Below are 12,125 nucleotides of genomic sequence, written 5' to 3'. Positions count from 1 at the left end.
AAATAAGGATTACTGATCTCATAGCAGAAATTGATAATTAGTGATTTAGGGTTGCTGTTCCATTAACATAATCATCATAACTTTTTATTCAAGAAAAATGTTTTTGTTTTAAAATGTTAAATATCCTTCATATATTTAACAAGTGAAACTGTGAGCTACTGCTCACTGATGATACCCCCACCTCAAGTGGATAATATTAATAGTGTAAAAATATGCAAGTGTTCGGTAAACAGGAAGTTGTCGAGTGATGAATCTGAAAACGCATCACACGGTATAGCTGACTTATATAAATCCTGAAACCAAATTTCAGAAATCCTTGTATTGTAGTTCGTGAGAAAAATGTGACGAAAATTTTCAACTTGGCTATCAAGTGTAAAATCATACAAGTGTTCGGTAAACAGGAATTTGTCAAGTGATCAATCTGAAAACGCATCACACGGTATTGCTGACTTAAATAAACTGTGAAACCAAATTTCAGAAATCTTTGAATTGTAGTTCCTGAGAAAAATGTGACAAAATTTTTCAACTTGGCTATCATGTGTAAAATCATACAAGTGTTCGATAAAAAGGAAGTTGTCAAGTGATCAATCTGAAAACACATCACACGGTATAGCTGACTCAGATAAACCCTGAAACCAAATTTCAGAAATCCTTGTATTGTAGTTCCTGAGAAAAATGTGACGAAAATTTTCAACTTGGCTATCATGTGTAAAATCATACAAGTGTTCGGTAAACAGGAAGTTCTAAAGTGATCAATCTGAAAACGCATCACACAGTATAGCTGACTTAGATAAACCCTGAAACCAAATTTCAGAAATCCTTGTATTGTAGTTCCTGAGAAAAATGTGACGAAAATTTTCAACTTGGCTATCATGTGTGAAATCATACAAGTGTTCGGTAAACAGGAAGTTGTCAAGTGATGAATCTGATAACGCATCACACGGTATGGTCGACATATATAAATGTTGATACCAAATTACAGAAAGGGTGGATGTGTAGTTCCTGAGAAAAATGTGACGAAAGTTTCATGGGACGGACTGACGGACTGACGGACGGACTGACAGACAGAGGTAAAACAGTATACCCCCCCCTTTTTTAAAGCGGGGGTATAATAACCTTAACTAACCAAAATCTGCTATCTCTTTGTTAGAATCCAGTAATGTCATTATGAATCGGAAGAACAATACTCCTTTCCATTTCAAGAAATCTTCCTGTAATGAAATATAAATTTAAAATCAATGCATGGTACAACAGCTGTTTCATATTCACAGCATGAATTCCTGTATATTCATGGCAGATCCAGCTTTCTTAAAATAAGCATTTACAAGGGCTAAAATATATATATATAAATTGATAAGATTGTTATTCATTTAAAAGGTTTGAGACAACAGTTGAACCTGCAATAAAGGTCACATTTCTAACCTGTCTGGGCAGGCTATTTTCTTCTTTGCCAATTGTAGTCCGGCGGCTTTGTGAAAAATTGTGCACATCCTGTTACAAGCATGAAATTTGGCATAGACCTTCCTCAACTATTACTCTTTTATTTCAGATAGGGAGGCATTTGAAAAAAATGTCTCACTTCCGGTAAAATCCAAAATGGCGGACGTCATACTTAAATCAGCCCAATATCGAAGGCTAGCGTGTAAAAATGTGTTATTATCATGCTACTATCATAATATTTGGTACAGACCTTTGTTTTTTACTACTTTTGGATAAATTAAATAGATAAGATGTCTTCAGAAACCCCACTGCCGGTTAAAATCCAACATGGCGGACATTGTACTTAGATAAGCTCATTTTTTAGAGAGGGTAATTGAAATGTGTTTTCACATATTTCTACTATCATTACATTGTGTAGGAACCTTTCTTTGGTGCTTCTGATGGCTAGAATGTATAAGACATATGTCTTAAAAATCCTTACTTCCGGTTATAACCAAAATGGCGGACATAGAAATATCATTTTTTTATTCAAATTTTCAACTTTTTTCAAAATGTAAAGAAAATGATTTTATTTTGTGCTGGTCATTAAACTTTTGGCTTAAAGTTATCCCCAAAACCACTTATTCTAGCATGTTGTAACTGTTTAGATATAAAGTTGACACTTCCGGTAAAAATATATGACGTAAATTTCAAAGATGAGTCCTCAATCTATTTCTTCGATATAGAGTTTTGGATGGATTGATTAAAACAAAACAAAATCACTATAGTATTAAAAAATATTTAAAATTATTCCTATTTGGCCAAGAATACATTTTTATTCACAGTCATCACCACATGCACACATCGCAGTGCATGGCACATCCGGTTTTCCACATTAAAAATAACCGCGGCATCCTTTCTTAAATCCATAATGTACAAGCTTCTGAAAAAATGATGAGGTCTCAGAAATATTTTTTTTTAAAGGGACCCTCTTTGTCCCTTCGCAATCCATTAATGACTAGACTAGGTAGCATAAAAGTCAATCCCAAGCTCGTCTCACTAAACACCTGCATAAGAATATTGCACGTTTTACATGCTTGAAAAGACTAGGCCAAGTCGTGGGAATAGCCTCACTTATAATGAGCTTTCCATTTTGTGCAAAAATTGACTTTCTTGCTTCGTTAATCATGTTAGCTCCATCTGATAAGTTTGTGCGATCTTACAGTAAAACCCCGGTGATTAAGGCTGATCAATCATCATTCTGTATGTTAAAGTCACATCCTCAAATACCATCAATGTCTCCCACACAGTCTTTTTTTCCTTTTAAAGCAAAGAGAGAACCGTATCACAACCGGTAAAGGTATGGGTCAGAAATAAGTGTGTGTGATCACTCATTGCCTAGTGCATTTGAAAGGCCATTGATATTAATCCAAAGATTTTTGCATCCCCAAACACAATCCATAGTTTGTCTGCCCCTATGTCACGGAATAGCGAAATAGTATTGACAGCATCATCAGTGACTGTTGATCATGACTCAATTAAGTTCGTGTTTCACTGCATGAGACACATGCACCATGATTTAAGTGTCAGTCTCTTTATGTGAACATGGTGCTACACTTAAAATACATAACGTGGTGGATAAGATAGAATATCCTGAGCATTTGTTGCTACAACTACCATACTCATCAAAGACTTCATCCACTCTTGTTACAGTTTCAAGGTATTTTATAAAGGTAAGGACATAATTCCCAATCATCATACTCGTTCGGAAACAACAGTGGATGTAGTGTCGGATGCGAACATAGGCAATACTGGTAGTTTGAAAGCTGCTAAAAGAAGCAAGAGCAACATTTAGGGGAAAGGGAATACACAGACGAATCCAGGATTAAAAACATCCTCAAAATTGGCAAAGATTTCTGAGAGATGACGACAGTAAGAAAGAACTTTTAAGTTTTCATTCACAACAGCTTGCTCAATACAATTTTGAGTACAAGGTAGTTGAAGCAACAAATGCTCAGGATGTTCAGTGTTATCCAACACTTGATGATGTTTCAAGTTTAGCACCATATTTACAGGAAGAGGCTGACACTAGAATCAAGATCGATGTGTCTGATGCGGTGAAACACAGACTTAAATGAGTCATGACTCAAACAGATACTGATGTCATTGCTGTTTCGCTATTCCGTGACATAGGGGCAGACAAACTTTGGTTTGCATTTGGAAGGGAACAAGTATAAGATATATATCAATCAATGACCTTTCAAATGCACTAGGCATTAAAATATAACACGTTTGCTGGAAAAGAAACTGCGTTGGTGACATAAATGGATTTTGAAGATGTGCCTATAGCATTTAGAATGATGATTGACCAGCCAACATCACAATATGGATTTGATAAGTTAAATGTCATTGAATACGATACGTGGTTTTGTTGTAAGATCGAAAAAAGAAACAGATTTGGTTAACAAGGCAAGAAAATATGTGTTTTTGGAATTTAACGATGTGAGAAACAATACCACAGTCTTTGTAAATGTTGGAAATCAGCTCTCCGATTGTGAATTGCGGCCTAACGAGTATGCTGATTGGGTATTATGTCCTTGCCTTAATAAAATACCTTGAAACTGAAATACGAGTGGACGAAGTCTTGGATGCGTATGGTAGTTATAGCAACAAATGGTCAGGATATTCTATCTTATCAACCACGTGATTTATTTCAAGTTCAGCACCAAGTTCACATTTAGAGGCAGACACTAAAATCATGGTGCATGTGTCTGATGCAGTCAAACACGAACTTAAACGAGTCATGATTCGAACAGTCGTTAATGATGATGCTGTCACTACTGTTTCGCTATTCTGTCAAATAGGGGTAGACGAACTATGGATTGTGTTTGGGAGCGGAAAAGACTTTGGATTAATATCTATCAATGGCCTTTCAAATGCGCTAGGCAATGAGTGATCTGACACATGCACGTATTGTTATCCATGCCTTTACCTGTTGTGATATGGTTCTCTCTTTGCTTGAAAGGGAAAAAGACTATGTGGGAAACATTGATTGCATTTGAAGATGTGACTTTAACATAAAGAATGATGATTAATCAGACTAAATCACCGGGGTTTTACTGTAAGATCGCACAAACTTAACGGATGGGTATAACATTGTTAACGAAGCAAGAAAATAACTATTTGCGCAAAAGGGAAGGCTTTTTGATGCTATCCCTCAACTTGGTCATGTCTTTTCCTGCATGTAAATCATGCAATATACTTAGGTAGGTGTTTAGGGAGACGAGCTTGGGATTGTCTCTTATGCTACCCATTCAAGGCGAAGACAAAGAGGATAGCTTTTTAAAAACTCTTTTTGAGACCTCATCATTTTGTAAGAATCTTGTACATTGTGGATGAAAGAAAGGATACCGCGGTTATTTTTAATGTTGAAAATCGGGTATCCCGTGCACTGCGATGTGTGCATGTCATGGTGACTGTGAATAAAAATGTATTCCTGGCCAAATAGTAGTAACTTTAAATATTTTTTAGTATTTTGGTGATTCTATTTTGTTTTAATCAATCTATCCCAAACTCTACATCGAAGAAATAGATTGAGGACTCATCTTTGAAATTTATTTTTTACCGGAAGTGTTAACTTTATATCTAAACATTTACAACATGCTAGAATAAGTGGTTTTGGGGATAACTTGAAGCCAAAAGTTTAATGACCAGCACAAAATAAAATCATTTTCTTTACATTTTGAAAAAAGTTGAAAATTTGAATAAAAAAATGATATTTCTATGTCTGCCATTTTTGTTATAACCGGAAGTAAGGGTTTTTAAGGCATAATGTCTTATACATTCTAGCCATCAGAAGCAGCACAGAAAGAATCCTTAACAATGTAACGATAGTAGCAATACGTTAAAACACATTTTAATTACCCTCCCTAAAAAATAAGCTCATTTAAGTACAATGTCCGCCATGTTGGATTTTAACCGGAAGTGGGGTTTCTGAAGACATCTTATCTATTTAATTTATCCAAAAGTAGTAAAAACAAAGGTATATACCAAATATTATGATAGTAGCATGATAATAACACATTTTTACACGCTAGCCTTCGATATTGGGCTGATTTAAGTATGACGTCCGCCATTTTGGATTTTACCGGAAGTGAGACATTTTTTTTCAAATGCCTCCCTATCTGAAATAAAAGAATAATAGTTGAGAAAGGTCTATGCCAAATTTCATGCTTGTAACAGGATGTGCACAATTCGTCTGAAATATGCTTGTAGCCGCCGGACTATTGTAGTCAAATCAATCTTACAAGTTTCCTCTGGTCCAGAAAGAGTTCATTAAATTCAGGTTTGATAGTAGTAGATTTAGTATTTTGAGTGTTTTTGAAGGCAATTTACCTTTAATTATTATAAATACATACTAAGTCTGAGATAATTTACCTGAAGTAACCTTGTAAACAGTGTAAGTGTCTGCTTCCTAACTAAAGGTGATTCATCTTTCAAGCAAGCAGCAATATTAGATACATATCTATCAGCTGTGGTGGTGTACCTACAATTTTGTATTGTTATAAGATTTACCCAAATCTGATGAAAATGTCAAAACATTGAAAATAGTATACTGTGGATTCATTATTATTCATTGGATACCAATTTTCGTGGATTTCGTGGGTACAGGAGAACCACGAATTCAAATGTTCAACGAAATACAAATTTTGTAAAGGAATGAGTGTGAACTTTGCCAAAACCACGATATTAAATATCCACGAATATGTAAGTTTTCCTCAAACCACGAAAATTGGTACCCACGAAAATAAATGAATCCACAGTATGTACCATTGGACATGCAGAATTACTGGATGTGTTAATCAGATTTGAAGATTAAGTAAACACATTTTTTTTTCTTCTTCAAATTTTGCAAAACTAAAAAAAAAAAAATATTACATAAAATTTCTTAAAAATCAGTAAGAGACAATAATTTCACCTAATTTTAGATTATATCATCTTACCTGACACAAAGATCACACATTATGATGACTACATTATTACGTATAGTAGGGTCTTTGCAAGTTTCCAATTCTCTAGCTAAAGCTGCAACACATTTCTTAGCCAAATCTGGGTTCTGAAGACAGAGTTTACCTGGAAAAATATAAATATATTCAGTTTAAATTGGTAAAATGTTGAAAATGATGGCGTAAACAGATTGGTGTGTTATATCCAACAAAAACTGTTTATTGCATGCAATAAACTTGTTAAAGTGATATGAATAAATATGAATTTTGCTTTGTACAAGACACACACATTGATCTGATCAATCTTTGCTTTTAATCCTGAATGCTACACACTAAGCAGAAAAACAGCAATATCAATTTTAAAGTCTTTGGTTATCAAGGCCAGCATATACCATGAAAATTGAAGAGCTAACCATTCAAACTTTTTAAATAAATATAATATACCTGATTTCAATTTAAAGTTAAGCACAGCTTAACTATATTGTAATTTGAATTCCAGAAGTACGTTAAAATACTTATTTACTTACACTGAAGACTTAACCAAATTATTTGCTTATTTAAATGGGAAATAATGCATCTTTAAAAAAAACCACGCAATATTACCGAGAGCAATGAAAGCAAAAGCTCTGATTCTATTTGACATCTTTGATCCTTGGAACTGTGAGAATGCTTGTGTAAGTTGTATCTGTGAGAATCCCTGCGTCTGCTGGGAGAATCGTAACTGTGTTTTCTGTGTTAAATCTGTATGATCCTCAGTAGAACCCACAGAGCCTGTAGAAGTTCTTGTCAAAGCTCTACTGGAAGCTCTGGTAGTCTTCTCTGAATTCTCTGAACTTTCTGTGGAACCACTGGATATGTTTACTGATCCTATTGTAAACACACAAAAGTTCTATTTACAAATATCTTAAAGCTGCATTTTACTGTAAATATTGTGTGCATTTATTATTGTGATTATTTAAGAATGGACAAAAAAGTGATATTGATTATTGCGATTTAAGGAAAATCTGCATACAGATATATGTATCAAATGTCAGAATTCATGATCTCATTATTGTAATAATCAACCAGTCACATTATCCACAATAAAAAGTTCCTCCTGATAATTTCTGAATTTACAATTAATAATGTATGATGCAATGGTTATTTTTCATGTAAATTTTTTATAAAAATGGTCCCTTATTTACTATATTAATAATGGTCATTTTGAAGGATTAACAATCAATCCTCAAATATGTTTTTGTTTACATAGTCTTAAAAAAAATTCATTGTAGCTATTAACCTTACCATGTGAAGCTGGAGCTGAGATACAGGGAGCAGCAATCATACTCTGTACAATAAGGAAGATTCTCTTTGGGGTTTTGGCGGGACATATCTGTGCTATTTCTCCCAATGTAAACAAGTGTCGTACTACCATATCCTCATTTATTGGGTCAACATCTACGATAGTTAAGAAGAAAAAAAAAGAAAAAAAACAAGGATTTTAACATATTTCTGTTTTATTTCATTTATCTGTGCTTGATCCTTTATTTTTCTATGAAGTTAGGATGAAATCAAGTCCAAGGATTTAGGAGAAGAATAATATACAAGCTATGCAAATTCTAGGTAAAGTGTTGAATACCTGGAAGATATTTGATAATTGTTCTCATTCTATGGCAAAGGTTGATTGAGTGATGCTTAAGGTCGGGAAGGATTGTGCCTGATATTCATATGATGAAATCATAATCTTTCAATCAGTTTAATACACCTTATCGCTATTACCCTACTTGGCCGGCCGACCGGGCCACTTGACCTTTTGACGCACACAACAATCTCTTTTCCATTGTGGCGTCAGATGTTTTGTTTTATGACGTCAAAATTTTACGGGAACCTGTGTGATATCCAGTAATGGGGGACAAATAGCGATAAGGTGTATTGAAATCTGGAGCTGGCATGTCAGTTAACTGCTTGCTAGTAGTCTGTTGTTATTTATGTATTATTGTCATTTTGTTTAATTTTTTGGTTACATCTTCAGACATTAGACTCGGACTTCTCTTCAACTGAATTTTAATGTGCGTTTTGTTATAAGTTTACTTTTCTACATTGGCTAGAGGTATAGGGGGAGGGTTGAGATCTCATAAACATGTTTAACCCGCCACATTTTTGTGCCTGTCCCAAGTCAGGAGCCTCTGGCCTTTGTTAGTCTTGTGTTATTTTTAATTTTAGTTTCTTGTGTACAATTTGGAGTTTAGTATGGCGTTCATTATCACTGAACTAGTATATATTTGTTTAGGGCCCAGCTGAAGGACGCCTCCGGGTGAGGTAATTTTTCACTACATTGAAGACCTGTTGGTAACCTTCTGCTGTTGTCTTTTCTATGGTCGGGTTGTTGTCTCTTTGAAACTTTCCCCATCTCCATTAAAAAAATTATTTCAATCTAAATTTGGAAGCTCATCTGTACCCTGTCTTTTGTTCATAATTTTCAGTCCACACCAATGAGCCAGCACAAAAACAACCAATGGTGTTGAATTTTTTGTATTTTCCTTTACATATGGGTTTACCACATGTGCATTTGCAAAATATAGTTTGTATGTGGGGGATAAAATCAAGATGAGCATGCAACCAAAATATTGCAGAACCAGTGAATTCTTTTATTTAAAAAAAAAGTGTATTCCTAGAAAACAGGGGGAAAAACCCACAGGTCTAGAAATCAAATTTATGTGGCCAAAGTATACAGTAAATCCTTACATTCTTCTAATATAACATGCGACAGGTAGGTATCACAAGCCTTCAGTAAGTCCACACACCAGGCATCTTTCTCAGATCTCTTGTTTGTAGCTTCAGCTTTACTTTCACACAACTGAAACAATTCAATACAATACTAAATATGGCATAATATCTAATGATGCAACTAAACAAAATTTAACTAGTAACTTAGTGCCCAAAAGTTGGTCATCAGGTGCAAATGCGTCAATTTTGACGATTTTTCATCCTTTCTCTTGACCCAGAAGACCCAGGGATGCTGGTAAAGGTATCCAGCTGTAGCTGGTATGTAGAGTGGACCCTAGTTAACAAATTGACCCCAATAGTTGTTAGGTGGGCGTGAATCTGATCTTGGTTCAGCAGTGTACAGAAGGTCATTTGGACCAAAAATACGGAATTTCACGTTTTTTTCTGATTTTTGACCTCAAATGGACCTGAAACCAGGGCTTCCAAAACGGTCATACATTCTGGTCATTTGTATAATGTCAGGTAAAAGTCCAGCTGGGCAAAGCATGAAGCGGTCATCTACTTTTTAGTTTTCAAGGCTTTTTAGGTCATTTTAACATAATTATCGATCTTTTTGACCCAACCTTTTGTCTTTAACATCCACACATTTCCGGTCATAAAAGTGACATGACGATAAATTACTATCAAAACAACCCCTACTTCAATATTTTCTAATTTTAATCAAGGCTAATTAGTTGTTGGACAGCTGACATCTACCTGTGCAGGTGACAGGTAAACTATTTACAGTACCGGACATTGTAAAAATTATCAGTCTATTCACAATTATTTTTTCTTACATTTCAGCAGTTTGTATCTAATTGATTTCGTAAAAAAGATTAAAATTATAAGAAATAACTTTATCAACATGATTTGATGAAAATCATGAAAAAGGTTTTGAATGAAAAATCTTCAGAACTATGTTGTATGAACTAGAACACGTGTGCGCATGTGCACAGGTGGAAAATTTTATTATGCAACCTACATTTCTTTAAAAATGCAAAAATTATCATTGATACCTGTATCTAACGTTCATTTCAAGTATTTTGTTGAAGAAATAACGTGGAAAGAGCTTCTTCACTCAGCCGTGGTTTGAAACGTACACAGATTTTACGTATCCGTATATGGTCCATGTTTTACAATTGTCAAGTCAACATCCGGTTTAAGAAAATGTGATTTTAAAAACGAAAGTAAAGTTTTTGTCAATGTCATTTTGCGCAAATAAAGAGTCTGAGGCAGATATGAGCACACTGATGTGCACACTATGAATGATGCACTGCCAGTTTAATAGTTTACATCCGAACATCAAATTCATATCAAAGTAAAGTTTTTTAAAATCGTTTTTGTTTTTTAATCTAATGTCAATCATTGGAATGGCCAACTGATTACCATAATTGCCTTTTGTGACTAAGTTTTAAGGGATTAAAATCGGGATCAGATAAAAAATGTCAGGCTGGCTCAAATATTTTTTGGAAGCCTTGCCTGAAACCTGAAGTAGTCATTTCCTATGTGTATTTCAATAATAATAATGATCAGCAGTTATATGGCAGAGTGTTTGCACTATTTTTGCAAGTTTGATGCCTCTGAACATCCTTTGTAAGACACAGATGTGAAGCCCATCCCTCCAGAAAATCGAGTTTCAGCTGATTTCAATTTTCCAAGTCCTTATTTGTGCTCAAAATGCAACTTATACATGATAAACATGAATATGGATAGCCTCAGGTTGACGGAACATGCATAACTTTTAAATAAGTATCATAAAGTGGACTTCTAAAGGTATGGAACGCAATTGGAGCCAAATAACGGAGGTCTAGGTATGCTTATCATATGACGGTCACCGCATGGTAAGGGTTAAATTTAAATACTACAGAGAACTGATTTAAAACAAATATAAATTATGAACTATTTCAAGGTTGTCAGTGATTATCAAGAGTATTCATGATTATCTCCTATCTTCCATAGAGTGAAATTTTACCTGCATTCAGATTTGGAAATTTTGTAACTTTTATTGCTGGTATTTTCATCAGAAAGAAAGATACAAATGTTATCTATTGTATGTTACTGTCAATGAGAAAACAAAAACAATATATACTACTGACAATATATACCTTAGAGAGTGTTTCTATGGTGATGGATATCAGTTCTGGAGGAGAATTAAACTGTAATAATCTGTTCCTTAAGTAATCTGCAATAAATATGTTCATTATTTTGACGAGTTAATCTTAAGTTGAATTTCAAGACTGTTTAATCAATTTTTCTAAATTTCCTTTTAGAAGTATCAAGTTGTATATAAAAATGCTTTTCAAATTGAGTGAATTAATTTCTGTATAAAATCATCATAACTGTCACCACAGAGTGAATGTGTTGTTTCCTGGCAGAAAACCTAAGTCCATTTAAAAGTATAATATGGAAAAAATGGATTTTTTTTTTTAATTTACTTCTGGATACTATCTTATGAGCAAAAACAAGTTTCTGTCCAAGGTTTGGTAGAAATCCAGTATAATTTAAGAAAGATATTCAATTTTTAAAAAACTTTAACCACAGAGTGAATGTAATGTTTCCCCGCAGAAAAACTAAGTCCATTTATAAATAATTACATTAGATGTATGTTTCATTATAATACGTTATTCTGATTGGCTAATTGCACATCACATGTTATTCCGTAAGCAGTTGCATGAGACAATAACATTTCATTCATGATGACACGAGGTCCCACAATAAAGCGCACAGGTGAATTTAAAAATTTAACTTCATGAAAATCGTGTTTTATAATCCTAGCTAAAAAATGTAATTATAAGTATTGAATGCTTCTTTTTGTGACTTTATAGGGTTGTAAAAGCGTTGACCGTGCGTACATTTTTAGAATGAAGCGCTTCCGCGCTTCAAACAAACAGTACTTCGGTCAACGCTTTTACACCCAAATAAATTTACAAAAAGAAGCATTCAATTCTTAAATAA

General features: G+C 34.1%; 1 protein-coding gene across 3 annotated transcripts in view; it reads right to left on the bottom strand.

Moving 5' to 3' along the window:
* The window catches only part of LOC134701642 (condensin-2 complex subunit D3-L-like), a 56,268-nt gene that overhangs the window by 18,997 nt on the left and 25,146 nt on the right, over positions 1 to 12,125 (bottom strand). For all 3 annotated transcript variants that reach the window (XM_063562775.1, XM_063562776.1, XM_063562777.1), the window contains exons 24-30: positions 11,276 to 11,352; positions 9,150 to 9,261; positions 7,710 to 7,862; positions 7,029 to 7,292; positions 6,423 to 6,552; positions 5,857 to 5,965; positions 1,127 to 1,211 (exon numbers count right to left, since the gene is read on the bottom strand). In XM_063562775.1, coding sequence (XP_063418845.1) covers positions 1,127 to 1,211; positions 5,857 to 5,965; positions 6,423 to 6,552; positions 7,029 to 7,292; positions 7,710 to 7,862; positions 9,150 to 9,261; positions 11,276 to 11,352 — 930 coding nt within the window. The remainder of the gene's footprint in view (positions 1 to 1,126; positions 1,212 to 5,856; positions 5,966 to 6,422; positions 6,553 to 7,028; positions 7,293 to 7,709; positions 7,863 to 9,149; positions 9,262 to 11,275; positions 11,353 to 12,125) is intronic.

Source organism: Mytilus trossulus, unplaced genomic scaffold (assembly GCF_036588685.1).
Source record: "Mytilus trossulus isolate FHL-02 unplaced genomic scaffold, PNRI_Mtr1.1.1.hap1 h1tg000247l__unscaffolded, whole genome shotgun sequence".
Lineage (NCBI taxonomy): Eukaryota > Metazoa > Mollusca > Bivalvia > Mytilida > Mytilidae > Mytilus > Mytilus trossulus.
The sequence above is the reverse complement of the archived record's forward strand: the minus strand, read 5'-3'. Positions and strand labels throughout refer to the sequence as shown.